The following is a 17652-nucleotide window of genomic DNA, read 5'->3' as shown; positions in this document are numbered from 1 at the left end:
GGTGGGGCTGGACGGTCCAGCCATAATACACCATGTTAGGGCCCGTGTGCCGGCCGTCTCTGGGCAACACAGAGTCCAACTACCTCGCGGACTTTTCTTCAAGCTCTCTCCTGATGTGTCCAAGTCTCTGTGTATCTGGTTCTGTCCCGGAGCTCCCGAGCCCCGCTCCTATATGCGTATAGAGTGTGGTAGTAGTACCGGAGCGCCGAGCACAGAGCATTAGCCACAGTTAGCATAACCAGAGGCTCCACCTATACAAACTCATGTTGTGCAGCCAAATAAAAACTGATTGAACATTTGATTCTACTATTTAAAGCTCCTGTTATTAACACAGTTGAATTTCAGTCTCGTTCCCGACTCGTCAGAATTTGACGGGTTGGAAACGAGACTGAAAAATCAACTCTCTCACCAACAGGAGCTTTAAGATAAAAGTCATCCTGAGTTGAAGTTTTTCAGTCAGTACAGACGTCACATATCATCATAAAGAGAAGAAAACACAATGTTTGTGTTTTTATTTTCAGAAGCAAGAAGGAAAAGTGCAAATCAATGATGAAGAGGTTGATGGAGAATAAAACAGTGTTGAAGTTTTGATGTTATATGTTTTAAATATGAAGCAGAACAAGATGCTCAGTGTGAATCAGGACAGAATCTATGAGGTCAAATCCCCTTCAGAACTGATGACATGAACATTAAGATTTAAACAGTTTGAATCATGTTTTCAAAGTATTAACCACAGTTTAAAATAAATACTCAAATGGATTTAAACATGTGAGAACAACAACAGTATGTGTGAAATAATTGTGTCACACTTATAATTCATCAGCAGTGTAATATTTTCATTGTTATTAAAGTTTGTCTTCAGAGTTTCACACATTCAACACGTGCAGTGTGTTGAATCAGAGATTACATTACACTCATGTGTCTTTTGTCCAACGAGACTTAAACATCATCCAACCTCCTTTTTTCAAAGATTCAACACTTTCTTCTCAGAGATGTAAATCTCTGCGGGGGGCCACACCTTTCTGATGTCACATTAGGGGGTCTGTGTCCAACAATTTGTGTCACGTTACAAACCTGACACACAAACATTAACACCTTCCTCACTCTGTGATTGGTGAGCTGAGTGGAGGTGAGATAGAGCCCAGGTTTCAACTTCTCTCTCAGCTCTTTTTTCATTTGTTACACAACTATTTCTGTCACTTTGAAATATGAACTGAGTGAAACACTATGAATGTCTTCCAGGAGAGAACATGTGAGAAGTTACCTCCATATTTAAACCATTGTTGAGCCTCCAGCAGCTCTTGGCTCCACCTTTGGCTGTCTCAAACAGCTATGAACACTTTTAGCTTCACTGATGCTCACTGATCCCATGCTAACAGGAGGAGTTAACACGCTGCAGACCACTGATTGGTCAGTGGGAACAGCCAGAGTCGTCTCGTCCTCCACGCTCTGAAGTAACATTTCACTTTCTACCTTTTCAGCATCTTCTGTCTCGCTGCCTGCAGCCTTTCTCAAGTAAAGCTAGTTTCCTTGTTGTGATGAACAACCACACGTGTGTGCTGTGTGTAGAGAATGTGTGGTTGAGCAAAAGAGAGAGAGTGAAAACTTTAAGTTAATTAAATCTTTATAGATGCACAGAAACACATGAACTGACCTCAGAGACTCCAGTCGACAGTTTGGACTCTCCAGTTCAGCACAGAGAAGCTTCACTCCTGAATCCTGCAGCTCGTTCTGACTCAGCTGCAGCTCTCTCAGATGGGATGGGTTGGACTTCAGAGCTGAGGCCAGAGAAGCACAGCTGCTCTCTGACAAACTGCAGTCCATCAATCTGAATAAAGAATAAATGATGTAAGTTTAAAAGACAATGTTCCTGCTTGAAATCATTCAGTGTTTAATAATGTGTTCAGAGCTGAAGAAGGTTTAGAATGTAGACGTTTAGAGAATGAAACTCCAAACACCTGAACCCAACAGGATGCAGGTTCAACACTGTCAGATACACAAAGTGAAACAGAGCTCTCATTAATATTAATGACAACGTGCTGCTGCTTCAATAAAGACGTAGTGATGTCACCTCTTAAACTCTGCAGCTCCACCAGAGATACATTTCAAGTTTTCTTGGATATTTAGAGGTTCATGTAAGTTTTGTTCTGCATAAATGTGTTTTTATGTTGTTAACATGTTTAATTTAATATGAACTTTATACCACTTTAAGTGGGTTGTTTGCAGTGTACCTGGCTAACATGTGGCATAAACAGAGAACAACCTGTGTTGGTTCATTTTATTGAATGTGATTCGTTGTGTATGAGTCAGGCCACTTTTCCTGTTTGGTGATTGGCTGTGGGGTGGAAGCTAGCAGAGCTTTGCTTAATGATACAATTCTAAATAAATGGTGAGACGGTACGTCGTGGTTTGTCTTCTCTCAAATAAATGAATACGCTCACAATTTTGGTGAATCTGACGTGATTTGAGAAAAGGAGACGTGGACCACATTGGGACCGGACCGAGCGACTTTCCTGCTGGGACCGGAGCCGGACACCGGACTCCTCGACACTCACAAGGGCGCCCATACAAAAGGTCAGCAGAAACCTGCTGTTTAAAGAACACAATTCTGTATAATTGACTATATACAAATTAATGTGAGTGAGGAGGAGGTAAGGTTGTCTGAAGCTAAACATATTGATTGTAGTAATATAATCATATTTCAACTGAAAGATTTGTATCATTAACCAAAACACAGGAAAATAAGAGTGTGGAGCAAAGAGCTCCATCAGTTTCAGTCTCAGAACTAAATTGAAAGTGAAAAACTCCCGTCATTACGGTGGCCCTGAAGTGCAAAACACGAACGCAAATCAGAAAACACAACGCCAAATCAGAAAACACCAACGCAAATCAAAACACACGAACACAAATCAGAAAATAAAGACCGCAAATCAAAACACATGAACGCAAATCAGAAAACACGACAGCATTAATGAAACCAGAAGAGGTAGGTACCCTCGGGCGACAGGAATCGTCTCTGATTGGTCCGTTCTTTTAACTGGAAGTACACAGTTTACATGTTTTCAAAATAAGAGCGCTGCCAGTGACGACTTAAGCGCTGCTATTAAAGAATATTTTGATGCAAGACATGGATATGATGATGTTTGATGTTTTATGATGTTTCACCTATTTCGGCCATAAGCGGTCATATTGCTGCTTTCATTGTCTCTTGTCTCTGAGTAAATACAGCAGTGGTTTACATTTGACCAAAAAAAGTCTGTGAAAATGATGACATAATCCTACCACAGGACACACTGCGCTGAAAACTAAAACTCTGCTTCACGCTCACTGAAGTCACTTTTATTACTTACAGTTACAGATGTTTAAAAAGATGCTTCAGGTTGCACTGCTCAAATGTGAGCTGTTACCGACTGGTGTAGATGTAAAACAACAGTTGCCTGAAATAGGTAGCTATGGTTCCATGAATTCTCTGTGGCCATTAGATTTATCTTCATTAAAATGTCTGAAATACATCAGTTTACACACAATGATCAGACAGGGGTGGTGTTGTGTTCACAGATTAGAATCCCTATTATGAATTTGTGAAGGGGCTGTGTTCAAGCTAAGGTTGTTCTTTAGCACATAGCATGTGATATCTTTTATAAAAACAAATGTGCATGTTTCATGCAAATGTTGGATTTGTAAATGTGTTAGGAAATGCACATGATCACTTCTGGATGTGAGACATTTAAAAGGAAACATCTGTTGTATGTTCACTGTAACATTTACTACATGAAAGAAAAGTGAACTACTCCCACTTTAAGTGTCCAACTATGTTTATAACTTGCATCAAAAATCACCACAAACACACCATTCATCTGGATGTTCTTACCGAAGTGTCTGAAGTTTGCAGTTAGCACTTCTAAGACCATCAGAGATCAGCTTCAGTCCAGAGTCCTGCAGTCTATTCATGCTCAGGTCCAACTCCTCCAGACCAGAAGACTTCAAGCTGAGAACTGATGAAATGTGCTCACAACATCTGTCTGTGAGGTTACAGTTACTCAACCTAAAGAGAAAAACACAATGACAGTCAACATTTTACAAACATTCCCTCCTACATTTAAACACAACCAGGAAGTTTTACAGCAGTTTGGTATCTTGAGGTTGAACACTTACGAAGCTGTCTTTGACATTTTGAGCACAGGCAGCAGCCTCTCCAGAACTTTATCTGACCTGGAGTATTTTTTCAGGTCGAACACATCCAGGTCTTCATCAGAACTGAGCAGCAGAAATGCCACAGCTGACCAATGTGCAGGTGAGATTTCACCAACATCTCCTGAGTTCTGGTACTGTTGGACTTGTTCTAGCAGAGACTGGTCACCCAACTCATTTAAACAGTGGAACAGATTGATGACTTTGTTATCGTTGGACAGATTCTTGATCTTCTTGTGAATGTAGCTAATTGTGTTCTGGTCATTCCCTGGACATCTTCTTTTGAATTTCAATTCTCTCTGAAGAAGCTCCTGATTCTTTTCCTGTGAAAGACCAAGCAGGAAGCGCAGGAACAAGTCCCATCGTCCATGATCGTCGCCCAAAGCCAGATCCACTGCCTTCTTATGGAGGAAGGAGAGTTGACTTTTCTCTGGTGACAAATGCCACCAACTCTTCTTGTTGGGAAGCAGATTCTTTCCGCTATCTATGAAGGTTTCTAACACATACAGAGCTGCAAGAAACTCCTGAACAGTTAAATGTATGAAAGAGTACATCACTTGTTTGTGAAGACCAGCTTCTTTTCTTATGATCTGTGTACAAACTCCTGAATAAACAGCAGCTTCTGTCAGATCAATCTGACTTTTCAAGTCATCTTCATAGAATACTAAGTTGCCCTTCTGCAGCTGTTCAAATGCCAGCTTTCCTAATTTCATGATCACATCTTTGTCAGTTTCATCGTTCTGATAGTCCTTCTTATTTTTAAGTTTTGTCTGGATGATCAGGAAGTGTGTGTACAGTTCAGTCACAGTCTTCGGTAGGTCACCTTCAGGAGTTTCTGTGAGGAGACTCTGGAGCACAGTGGCTGAAATCCAACAGAAGAGTGGGATGTGGCACATGATGTAAAGACTTCTTAACGGTTTGGACTGAAGATGATTGAGGATCTTCTGAGCCTTATCCTTGTCATGGACTTTCTTCTGAAAGTATTCCTCCTTTTGTTCATCATCAAAGCCTTGAACCTCGGTCACCCTGTGGATGAACTCGGTGGGAATCTTAGTAGCTGCTGCTGGTCTACTTGTGATCCAGACTGAGGCTTTGTGGAGCAGTTTCCCTTTGATTAAGTTGGTTAGTAGGCAGTCTAATGTTCTAGTGTCTGTAATACTGCGGCACGTCTCATTTTTCTCAAAGTCCAGAGGCAGTCTGCTTTCATCCAGACCGTCAAGGATAAAGAGAATACTTGAACTGTCGTAGTCTGAGGTCTCTAAATCCCTCACTTCTTTAAAATAGTGACCTATTAACTCTTTAAGACTCATCTTGTCTTTTATTAAATTCAGCTCTCTGAATGTGAATGGAAATATGAAGTCAGTAGTCTGGTTGGCTGTTCCAGTCACCCAGTCATGAGTGAACTTCTGCACGGCGACAGTTTTTCCAATCCCAGCGTTTCCCTTGGTCAGAACTCTCTGCGGAGGATTTTCTTCATTTGATAACGATTTAAAAATGTCATCAAGGTTGATTTTCTTCTGCTCACTTGAACTCCTTTTACATTCTAATTCAACAACTTCGTGTTCACTATTAACCTCCTGACTGTCTCCCTCTGTGATGTAAAGCTCAGTATACATCTTGTGTAACAGAGTTGATGATCCATCTTCCTGTGTTCCTTGAAACAGATCCAGAGTTTGAGATTCAAGATAAGATTTTAGATCAGCTTGGCACTTTTGGATGTTTCCTGAAAGAAAAATGAGATCATAATTACATGAATAACATGTGTCTTGTACTATCCAAAGTCAGCAAAAATTACACGTTTCTCCTTTCAGAAGACGCAATTTTTACCGCTGTCAAGGTGCCGCGACACAGCAGAAAAGGAGGGAACTTCTCTTTTTCTAGCTGATTTTGCATCAGCTGCAGTGGGCACCAACAACCACCACGTGGCACATATGAGCAATCTATATCAGACTATAGTGAACAGGTTGCTTTATCACCTCATTGTCTCAGTCCATACCCACAGAGACCCTCGAGGGCCACATGGTAGGAAAAATCTGGATGTGAAAATCTGTGCGAATTAATTTGTACATGGTGCTGTTAGATTCACAATCTGTGTGCACAGATTTTCCCATCTCAATTTCCAAGAGAAAGATTTTCTCATTGATCAGCTGGAGGCTGATCATCAATAAAGATGATGACAGCTCTGTTTGACTGTATATGAGCAAACTGATCCAACTTTAACTGGAGGAGGAACACTGCAGTGCGTCTCTGTGTAGGTGGTGCACAGATCTCAGTCCTCGGCCTGGAGGTAAGTAGGCTACTATAATTTGAATGAAGAGGGCTGTTAAAGTTAAATATCAGCTGAAGTAATCAGGATAACATAGCACCATGCTGCTACTGCTGATCACATTGTGGTCAAACTGGGTATAAAGTCAATTCCTGTCATCAGGATTCACACTCTGCTGCCATCTAGCGGCTGCAGTTATCTAGTGCAGCTTCCTGTTTTACCGCTTCAGTTTCACCGCGGTGACGCATCGTATCACAGCAGGTTAGAGTTACCAGCCTATTGTACATGTGATTCTTTGTTTCTGAAAAGATGCTAAACTTAGCATCTATTCAGAAACCAGAAGAATCACATAAAGTACAAGACGGGCAGATGACAGGGAAGAAAAGCTGATGGCCAGTGACTTTACAGGATGTTAAAGTCACATATGCAGAGCTTTAAGTGTGTCATCTCCATAATATACTGCATGTTCATAATATCTGAATCTAGTCATGTTTTAATAGTAGAAGTATGGTGAACCTTTTTATCATTTGGCTGTGAAAAACCTTGTTTAATATACAGGTATGTTGTATGTGTTTATGTGTTTAAACAGATGAATACCTTTGGTTTTAGTAGAAACATCAGTGGTCTCATCTGTTCTGTTTGGAGGTCGGTCTGAAACAGAAACATACAACATCTTTTGAAAAATGCTAAATATTTAAAGGTATTTTGGTGGCTACATTTCAAGCAAGCAGAAACTATAAAAGTTGTTAATTTAATGTATTACTTCAGGGGGAACATTTACCTGTGTTGTTAATGGTGATATTGGTGATAATGTCTCCTCCAATGTTGACACCAGTCATATGAGGAGTGTAGATGACACCTCCAGTCTGTGCTGTGACTGTTGAGCTTCCCACTTGAGTTTCAGCTGTGAGAAAATAGACAAAATAATCAGGAACCATAACTCACTTTCCTTGTGTTAATGTCTGAACTATGTTAAGGGGGTTCACAGATTCTATTTCATTAGAGCAGACTGACCAGAAATATTAAGAACAAATAAAGTCTAGTGAAGCCTCTTGGTGAGGTCAGTTGTTGAACCTCAGATTCAGGAGGAACAATGCAGATTCCACTCTGGTCATGTCACAGTGGACATTATATGGTACATGAATCTGAGCTCGTGTTGAAGCAACAGACATTGTTCAGCTTTTGTCCTTCACGAGAGGATGAAACAGTCCTGTAGATTTGGTCCTGCTTCATGTTATTTAGAAGAAAGAAAGCAGGCTGATGGAAACACTACATGATTTTGAAAATCATAAATAAATAGCTATGCTAGTAGCTTGGCTGCTCTCCAACACTGACTGTAATTCATCTTAAGATGATGATGAAAAACTACAAAAACTCCTTCCAACATGATGCAATCCAATACTAAAACAGAACAATGGTGAGGAAATTCTGTCTGACTAAAAACAACCTGAACACTTCAGGCGAGTAAAGAGACAGAGCCGGACGGACGAAGACACATCGTATCAACAGAATCAATATTCCTGCTCACACCAGGAGAAGACTGACACTATTTCATTAACAGTTACAATAAAAACAAGAAGAAGAAAATACGTGTTTCATGTAGCTTCTTCAGATTTGCTCCGATCAGACCATGAATCTGATTAGATCGTGTCAGTCGTATCCTGGTGTGGTTGGAAGATTGATGTTTGGATCTGATGTGATTTGCACTCCTTCCGTACATTCCAGAGAATACAGTAGCTTTACCTTCACTCTGAGAGGAAGAAGGTCCTCTGTTCTCTGGAGTCTCTCCAACATCACCCACATTCACTGACACTGAGAGAGGTGAAGACAGAGATTATGGCTGGGTTGCCCCAACAAGGATTCATTAAACCTAAAATCAGATCTAATCTGAGTTTAGTTAAACTAGTTTAAAATGAGTTAATCCAGATTTTGCTGGACCATTACAATGAATCTCTGCTCAGTTAAACAGTGTTTATTTCTGTGAACCAGAGCACCATCAAACCTCCATCCTCTCCATAACAATTATTGATGCTTCAACCTTTTCTCCTCATTATGAAATCAGCCTCTTTGTTTCTCTTTGCTGAAAACAATGAGCTTCTGTACTGAGAGGCCTGTTCCTTTACAAGTATTGTGTGGTCGACTCACTCTCTTCTTCTGAAAATGATATTAAAATAAAGACTGTGACTGACCTTCTGGTCCTGAGCTGTTGGCTGACAGACTCTGCACCAGGTCATTCCTCTTGATCTTCTCTAAAATCTTCTTGGTCACCTTCAGAGCTCCATCAAGTGTAAAGGTGTTCACCATCAGATCCACTGTGTCCCGTCTTTCTGCTCTCTCCAGCCTGGACTGTTTGATGGGTTGGTAGCCTTCCAGGATGTCAGGCAGCTTCAGATACCATTTGAAATCCTTGAATTCATCAACTTTTAGATCCTCCAGAGTGTTGAAAATGTCCTCTGGTGTCATCGTGGCTCCCTGCTAAAGTCAGGCAGTGTTATCACCTGAAGGAAAACCAGCCAGACTTCCATCAGCTGGGAAACATCAGGGAAGACCGGTCTGAACTGTTGAGAAGCTGCTGCATTTATGACCTGACACACTGCGACCTGTACTGACAACATACACAAACTGCTAACCTTTTTATTCTCTGCTCTGCTGGCAGAGATGATTCAAACACAGAAACATGACCCTGGTTGTCAGACTGACCAATCAGTGGTCTGCACTGTTTTAACTCCAACTGTCCTCAGACAGTTATTCAGAAATTTCACTGAGCTATTTTCATAATATAAGAGAAAGTTTCCATGTTGGTCCAGTTTTAAATGTACACGGCTCACGAGTGGCATTCGTCCAATCAGGTGCAGCCAGTGAGTGTTTGCGTGGTTGTCGGACGGTGTCGCCTGTTTTGGTCGAGTGTTCAAAGCTGGGAAGCGTCCTGTGCTCTTGTGTCAAATGAACCAAGACTGAACACAGTCGTTCAGTTTGCAGCCTGAACACATTTATAGTCTACTAATGTTTATTTTCAGGCTCAGCTGGACAATAAAGCTGTAAAGCAACATTACAACATCGCTCTCTTATTGTGAGCTAACGTTACTTTGACATGTTGGGAGATGATGTGGTGATAAGAGTGATACAAACACACAGCAGGACCTGACACTCCCTCATCTCTCAGCAGTAAAGTCAGCTCACATTAAAATCACTCAATTAAACAAAACATGAAAAGACTCATTTTGTTGAGAAAGTCACATTTCATAGAATAACTAGTGAGTTCATTCATGAACATTCAGAACTTCAAATCGTCTTCATTCACTTCATCACTGCTCTCATCCACAAGTTGATGTTGTAGTTTGTTCATCAGAGGTGTGTCATGTTACCTGTCACAGTTCTCACCTGTTAAAGTCCAGATGAGGTCAAAGAGTGGTTCTTCCTTCGTCTACAGACTCTGACAGACGCTGCTGGTGTCTGTGTTCATCTGACCGACAGCCGTCACATCCTCATACCTTCAAATCCAAATCCAGACACGTCAATGAGGTGAGAGCAGAAAGCCAGTGTGAGCTGTAGTGCTGCCAGTCAGCAGCAGGTGTCAGTGTTACAGAAGCTCTGTCAGTCAGCGCTCTGATGGGAGAGATTTCACAGCAGTTAGACACGCTGACAGAGATCCAGAGTCCAAACTGCAGGAACAATGAAGCCCCGACAACAAGAAGACAAACAACAACAGGTTGAACAACAGAACCCAGTCAGCATTCCTCATTCTGTGTACAAATCACTTCTGAAGTTCAGTTGAAGAGTCGCATGATAAAACATACAGAGCTCTGATTGGAGGAAACTAACACCTCTAAAAATAACAAACATGATCTTCAAACTTCTTCAGTGTCTTTATAATTTAAACCTTTGTGTTGCTGGATGTCAGACTTATTAATACTCTAAACAGCTGATGATTGTTAGAAAAACTGATGAAACTAAGTTGATAATGAAGATAATGGTCAGCAGAATCCTGAACTGAGACATAAGAAGCTTCTTATTGATCCATCAGGAACAATCAGTTGAGTGGAAGCCAATCACAGAGCAGCTGGTGTAGTTCTGCTGTCAGTCCACTAGATGTCCTCAGTCATCTACAGTCAGCTACAGAGCTGCTCAGTAAACAGAATCATGTCTGCAGGAGGAGAAACTCTGATCTCTGTAAAATCAAAGATCTTCCTGAAGATCTGGAGCTGAACTCAAAAGTTTCCTCATTGTTGGTTTGGCTGCAGCTTTATGTCTCAAACAGATCAATACTAAACACTTGATGGTTATCATCTGCTGACAGATGAGCATCAATACTGCACAGTGTTCAAACTGATCAACAGTTTACATTCAATATGTGGTCAATGGCTTCAATCTCCCATTAATGCAGAGCAGGAACTGAACCTGGACTGTGATGAGAACTTGCTGAACGTTGTCTTGTTTTAAAATGATGTGTGAGTTATATGCAGCTGTTGTCTGTCAGTGGTCATCAAACGTAGACCTGATAAATACTATTCAGTGTTTCACTCTCACTGTCTTCAGGCACAAAGTCACAAACCAGCCGTGGAAGCAGATCACAGCGACACACAGGCAGATTATAGAGACGCACTGCAGGCAGCACAGCAGCTAAACGTCAGGCTGCTGATGTCACCACACTGACACTCCCTGACATACCCTGAAAAATACTGATGTTTGATACAGAACATGTACGATACCACAGAGAAAAACTGACACAACTGTGAGGGCATTAAACTGTAGATTGTTATTAAAAGATCAATATAACGTGTGTGTGGAGCGACTTGAAGCTTTGTGAGTTATAAATCCATGAACATAACTTCCTTGTGGGGGCAACAAGTCACCTTCCACTTATTCAACGTGCTTAAATATGAGTCATATTTCAGAAGAGCGTCCATTTGTGCTTGTTAATGAGATTTAAGGATGAGCTAATATGACAGCTGTCTGTGTCGGCTGATATCTAAACTTCTCATGTTACATTAGCTGTGTGTGTGTGTGTGTGTGTGTGTGTGTGTGTGTTGCCCTGCTCTACAGGCCGGTCGTTAGCAATATATGTATATTTGTTAAATTAAAATGATATCTCTCTGAGCTCTGTGGGCCCGCTGGGAAAATGAACGGTGTGTCAGATGATCAGTGCGGCGCTGCCTTCATCACACTGTCATCATTCAAATCAAACATTCATCTGAAGTCAAACATGATCTACAATAGAAGTTTTACACTCATCAGCTTTTCTCCTCCTGCTCACACAGACGTCTCTGACCTTCAGAGGAGGAAGTTTCCTCATTAAACTTGTGTTTGAACTGATGACTGCATTAAAGGACACCTTCAAACTATCTGACACAGTCTGTCAAACCTCAGAGAAATGATGATGTCACACAGGAACAGAAAAGCAGAGTTTCACTCACTCGACTTATTTCCACGAGTGTCCGTCAGTCCAGCAGCTCACTTGTGTCCTGATCAGGTGTGTGTAGAAAAAGAGGATCAGATTGATCTCAGTGTGACCAGCGCCTTCAATACAAACTCCTCCCAGCAGCACTGAAACACTATAAACCAGAGTGAAGCTGCTGCACAGGACAAAGTTCAGCTTTAACTATTTTATTAGCAGCAGATCAAATGATACCTTTAACCCCCGACGTCTCGTTATACCATCACAGTTCAGCTCTCTACCAAAGTCTCTGTGTCTCAGAGGGTTTCTGCACTCAATACACATAAAAACTGAACTCAAACCTGGTGGATCAAAATCAAACTGTAGACTGAACTCAATCCTACTGTTTACACTCAACAAGGCAGACGAGGAGGAGGAGGAGGAGGAAGAGGAGGAAGAGGAGGAGGAGGAGGAAGAGGAGGAGGAAGAGGAAGAGGAGGAGGAGGAAGAGGAGGAGGAGGAGGAGGAGGAGGAAGAGGAAGAGGAGGAGGAGGAGGAAGAGGAGGAGGAAGAGGAGGAGGAGGAGGAGGAGAGGAGGAAGATGAGGAGGAGGAAGAGGAGGAAGAGGAGGAGGAGGAGGAGGAAGAGAAGGAGGAGGAAGAGGAGGAAGAGAAGGAAGAGGAGGAAGAGGAGGAAGAGGAGGAGGAGGAAGAGGAGGAGGAGGAAGAGGAGGAGGAGGAAGAGGAGGAAGAGGAGGAAGAGGAGGAGGAGGAAGAGGAGGAGGAGGAGGAAGAGGAGGAAGAGGAGGAGGAGGAAGAGGAAGAGGAAGAGGAAGAGGAGGAGGAGGAGGAGAGGAGGAAGAGGAGGAGGAAGAGGAGGAAGATGATCAGCTGGTTATATTCTGTATTACTGTGTATTTTCATGTACGACTCATCATTTGTATAATTAAACACAAGTTCCTCTAAACTACTTGACAAAATGTTCTGAGTCACTTTCCACCACTGGAAACTTTGACAGACAAACTGTTCTGTTTGTAAAATATTATTATAGTTAATAACTTCAATTCAAACCTATCAACTGACCTTCAGACGTGTTTGTCCAACAGAGACCTCAATAAAAACAATAAACAGGCTTCATAAAATCATTTCAGTGTCAAAGTCCAAACCACAGGTCCAGTATCAGAGTCCAACCCGTCCCCTGAGGCAGAGACAGGATTTCTACTTCCTGCTCTGATTCTAACAGCCTGAAGAATCAAACGCTCTGAATAAAGCAACATGTTGATGACTTCAGTGTTAACAGACTCTGATGTGTTGAACTGACTGACAGTTCAGTCAGTGTGCAGTCACCTCACCACACTGTATTATTGTTAGCAGGTAGTGATTCAGGATGTTCAGTGAGCTGATCATGACTTCAGACAGCTTCATCACAACACACACAGAGCTTTGAGAATAACTCTCCAGTCTGATCTGTAATGTGCTCTGTAGCTTTGCTCTGTCCACAGTCTCTTGTGGAGCCCCTGCAAGTTCCAGCAGTGAACCCCAGAATGGGTTTACAGTTTGTTAGGTTGTTGGTTCATTTCTTGACTTAGAGTTTTTCTGTTCTTCACTCCAGTTGTTGTGGTGGAGTTGCTACTCTGACCCTTGTTAGTCTGTTGTTTGGACTTTGTGTTTCTCTTAAGGCATAGAATGTATGTATGTATGTCACCAAAGATCTGATCCTGCTAAATGCAGACTTGCCTTTTGATGAATGTAACGAGGTCAGAGAATCTGGCCCTCTGTTGGTTCTTTTTCGAGAGTTCATTTGCTGCTGTTCTCCACTGTTCCTTTAGTTTATATGGCAGCTTTGATACAATATGAACTTGAGTAGATGTCAGATCCAGCTCTTCCATGTGTTTCAGCTCTTTCATAACATTATAACATCCTCCTATGTAAAGTTCACAGACATAGAATTCATTTCCATCCTCAGATTTAATAGTGCCCCAGTTGAGAGACTTCTACATGTTGGAATTTGTATTTTGTGTTCCGTCTCCAAAGTGAACTTTCAGAAGTCTCTGTGTTTACGCAGATCCTTTGTTTGGTTTTGTATCAACACAGCTCCTCACTAATTCCCTACTTTGACCACTAGTATATTGCATAAGGTAGTTGAGTCCGTCTTCATCATTACTGGTCTAATATTCAATAGCACGAATGTTTGAAACCTTAGAAGGACACCATTAAATACTGGTATTTGTCTGCTACAAACTCAAAGTGACGTCAGCAGTTTTAATGTTTCACCTTCACCTGAAGCTTTAATGTTTCACCTCCATCAGTCACAGATGATCTCTGTCTGTATCTGTGTGGATCAGACAGACAGAAGAAACCACAGACAACATTCAGTTTGTACTTTTTGTTTCTGACATGTGTTTTAATGGAATATTTGCACATTTGACCAAAAGCCCTCATTTGTTCTGCTGGTTGCAGGTTCACCATTGTTGCATTGGGAGTGCTGTATTGATTAGTTGTGTAATGGCGCCTCTGCTGCTCGTTAGTGGACGTACTGTGTAATTCCGCTCTGACGTCAGTCTGCACTGAGCTCCACTGTGAGCTGTGTTTGAGGCAGCTCGTCCACAAATTACAATGAGCCAGTTTTAATGGTGATTAAGAGCACTGAGCGGCTCAGTTGTTGTTAATATCAGCAGGGCAGGTAGACCAGGTGTTCTTCTGTCTCATGTTCTGCTGGTAAAGTCACTTTGGAGACTTTGAGAGAAATGAACACTTTTATTCTCCTGTTTCATTTCTTCCTGATAGATTTGAGCTGGACTTGTTTTAAGATCCAGTTCAGGTGTATTCTTTGATATCTTGTCCTGTGTTTGCCTTCAGGGGGAGAACAAACTGTTACTAAGGGCTGCACACTTCATCACAATACTATTAAAGTCACAATGTGACCAAGTATCCAAATCACAGAGGCTGCAGTGTTTCCATAAAGGTCAAATGTGTGACAGACATCATTGTAATGAAGTGCTGTAGTGCTGCAGAGACGTCCTGACCTACACATCTTGTTCTCCACATGTACAAAACTAAAACATGTTGCTTTGGTACACAGCCAACAAAGTGACATCATCAGGGTTTCCAAAGGTTCTGATTGGATGACGTCACAGCCCTAATATTACTGTACTGCTGTCACAAATGAAGAACAACACAAGGTGGACAAAATGCTGCTCAGCTGCTGTCAGGAACAAATCAGGAGCCGAGCGATAATTAAAGAAACGTGACACGTCCTGCTCTGCTTTCTGAAATGAAGTCTTATTGTTCTCCTGTGTAGAAATATGTGGATGTATATTAGTTGTTATTGTGCCTCTCCATTTAAAGAGGCAGCTGTTAGACACATGAGTCACCTCTCATCTTATTGTATGAACACAAGAGGGCGCTGTTGCCTCATCTATCCTGCTGATTTCCTCCTTCCTGAAACCTCAATCAGCTGCTTTTAACACCTCACACTTTCTCTCATTAAATCAGATTTATACCAATGAAATATTGAACCAGCACCTTCTGATTGTGCCTGTAATGAGATCATTTGAACGTCGTCACTGTCCAGTGAACACCACTTATTTCTGACTTGGAGGATTTTTATGTTTCTGTGTGATTTGAAGGATTATTGGCTTCTAAAAATGTGGAAATAGTCTCCTCCCTTTTTATACCTTGTTACCCAAGACTGGCCACGGTCATTTACTGGCTCAACTGACAGAACACAGAATGAACGAATCTGGATACTGAAAAACTTTTTTGTTCATTTGACTTTAAAATGACAAAGTGATGATACATCATTATGATTGGGTTTAATGTAAAAATAAAGACATTTTAATGTCATTATAACATTTATTCTGTTATTATGACACAGAATTAATACGATGTAATACTGTTTGTCTGTACAGAACAACAACACTATTTAAAGGAGCACTGAGGAGTTTTATAGAAGAATTTTGATATTTACAATATTAATGAGGTCATAATACAAACTTTTGGTCCTCAGAGGAAAATAAGGTCCCTGAGAAAACAGAGACGAGCACAGACTTAACACTAGTTCACACTAGTTTAACCTGTGGACACTATAAATGACTGTAGATTTACACAACGGATGAACAATATTGGATTTTTGCCTTTTAGGCGACGCTGATATCTGCACATATGTTTCCCAGCTAACTGCAGAGAACATCAAGTCTCTGTTAACGAGTAATGAAGTCATTATTTTGTCTGCTCCTCACGTGACGGCTCCTTGGCAGATGCAGCAGAGCAGTCCAGATACACTGATGACACTCTGTCACATCCAGAGGAACACAGGGATAATGCTGGACTGGACAGTGGAGCTGATCTCAGAGCAGTTCACACTGCAGCACTGACAGTCATCTCCACGTGTTGTGATTGGTCTGTCAGTCACTGCTGGATGAAGCTCTCCTCTCCGCCCAGTCAGAGCCTCTCCACACACCAGCTGATGGTGCTGCTTCAACCTCTCTGGATCATCAGGACACAGCTGATCCTCTCAACACCTCCACCTTACTCATCAGTCTAACATAGACCTCCACCTGATGAGAGAATGAGAGAGAGCAGAAGTGATACATGAGTGTTTCCAGAGACTCCCTCCATCAGCTGTCAGTCAGTGATATAAAGACCAGCAGGACTTCAGTCCTGTTCAGACCACAAGTGGAGTGGCTGTGTAGCGTAGCCAGCTTCCTTTCAGCTTCATGTTAACGTGTTGGAGTGAAGCTCACAGACCTGCAGACACATCAAGTGTGTTTACTCTGCAGGTTTCACTCAAGTACACAGTGAAATAAACTGCTCACAGTCCCTGAACGCATCATGACTGCAGAAACACTTTAATGATGATTCACTGCTGTTAAAAACCAGAGTCTCAGTCACACCTGAACATTTCATCTACTTTGAAATATTACTAATATGTAAATATGGAGTCTGTTTTAAAAATATGTGGATAAAACAAAAGACAGATGGACAGATAAATATTTGATGTTAAAGCTCCTACATGTTCATACAAAGACTGAACAGTCAACATCAGCTGTGGTTACTGGACTTCAGCAGAGGTTCTGGTCTGTGAGAAGACCACATGGTTACTAAATGTAACCGTGGTTCTCTGAAATAAGAGTCTGAGATTTGCAGGCTTCGGTCAGACTGATCTGTACGGTGGCCCTGAAGGTCCAAACACAACCACACTTCAGATTATGGAAAAGGTGGGACGGCGTTCTTGTTTGTTATTGGACAGAACCCAAGTCTCTGGTGACAGTTTGATGTTTGGTGGAATGTTGTTGTGTTTTGACCTTCAGGGCCACCGTAGACCTGAGAGCTGTGACACAGATGGACTGATCAGTTGTTTAGTGTTGAAATGAGAGAACAAAGATTTGATGCTACAACAGTTTGATGGATGAGGACCGCTGTCTCTACACATCCTGTGATGCTGTCAGCTGTGATCCAGCTTTACTTCCTGTAGACATGAACACAACAACAACAGTCGTCTTCACTTCAACTCAAACACACCATCACAACAAGCTTCTGGCTCGTCTGATTGGCTGACTGTTCCCCCTCTATCTCTTTGTGTCCAATCCTGAAGCCTGTCACCGTTCTCCTCTCACAGCTTCAGTGAGGAAAGCAGGAAATGCTGGATCTTTACTTTGATACTGACTGTGTTTATTACAATACTGCTGAAACCAGCACAGGACTGACTCCAACTCTCTACTGACCTCAGAGTCTCCAGTCGACAGTTTGGACTCTCCACAAGTTCAGACAGCAGCTTCACTCCTGAATCCTGCAGCTCGTTGTAACTCAGCTCCAGCTCT

At 41.8% G+C, this 17652-nt stretch overlaps 1 protein-coding gene and 1 long non-coding RNA gene across 2 annotated transcripts in view; both read right to left on the bottom strand.

The window, feature by feature from the left end:
* The window catches only part of LOC115574313 (NACHT, LRR and PYD domains-containing protein 12-like), a 35937-nt gene extending 23949 nt beyond the window's left edge, over positions 1-11988 (bottom strand). The window contains exons 1-8 of the mRNA XM_030405817.1: positions 11872-11988; positions 9839-10063; positions 8647-8932; positions 8201-8269; positions 7239-7361; positions 7055-7108; positions 4156-5914; positions 1655-1828 (exon numbers count right to left, since the gene is read on the bottom strand). Coding sequence (XP_030261677.1) covers positions 1655-1828; positions 4156-5914; positions 7055-7108; positions 7239-7361; positions 8201-8269; positions 8647-8920 — 2453 coding nt within the window. The 5' untranslated portion in view covers positions 8921-8932; positions 9839-10063; positions 11872-11988. The remainder of the gene's footprint in view (positions 1-1654; positions 1829-4155; positions 5915-7054; positions 7109-7238; positions 7362-8200; positions 8270-8646; positions 8933-9838; positions 10064-11871) is intronic.
* A 3634-nt stretch (positions 11989-15622) lies between these two features.
* On the bottom strand, positions 15623-17618 carry LOC115578713 (uncharacterized). The gene is made up of 2 exons (XR_003983513.1): positions 17557-17618; positions 15623-16389 (listed from the first exon to the last, which is right to left on the bottom strand). It is a non-coding gene; the product is annotated as an uncharacterized LOC115578713 (long non-coding RNA).
* Between the last annotated feature and the right edge of the window lie 34 nt (positions 17619-17652).

Source organism: Sparus aurata, chromosome 1 (assembly GCF_900880675.1).
Source record: "Sparus aurata chromosome 1, fSpaAur1.1, whole genome shotgun sequence".
NCBI lineage: Eukaryota > Metazoa > Chordata > Actinopteri > Spariformes > Sparidae > Sparus > Sparus aurata.
Note: the sequence above shows the minus strand (reverse complement) of the source record. Positions and strands in the feature narration are given on the sequence as shown.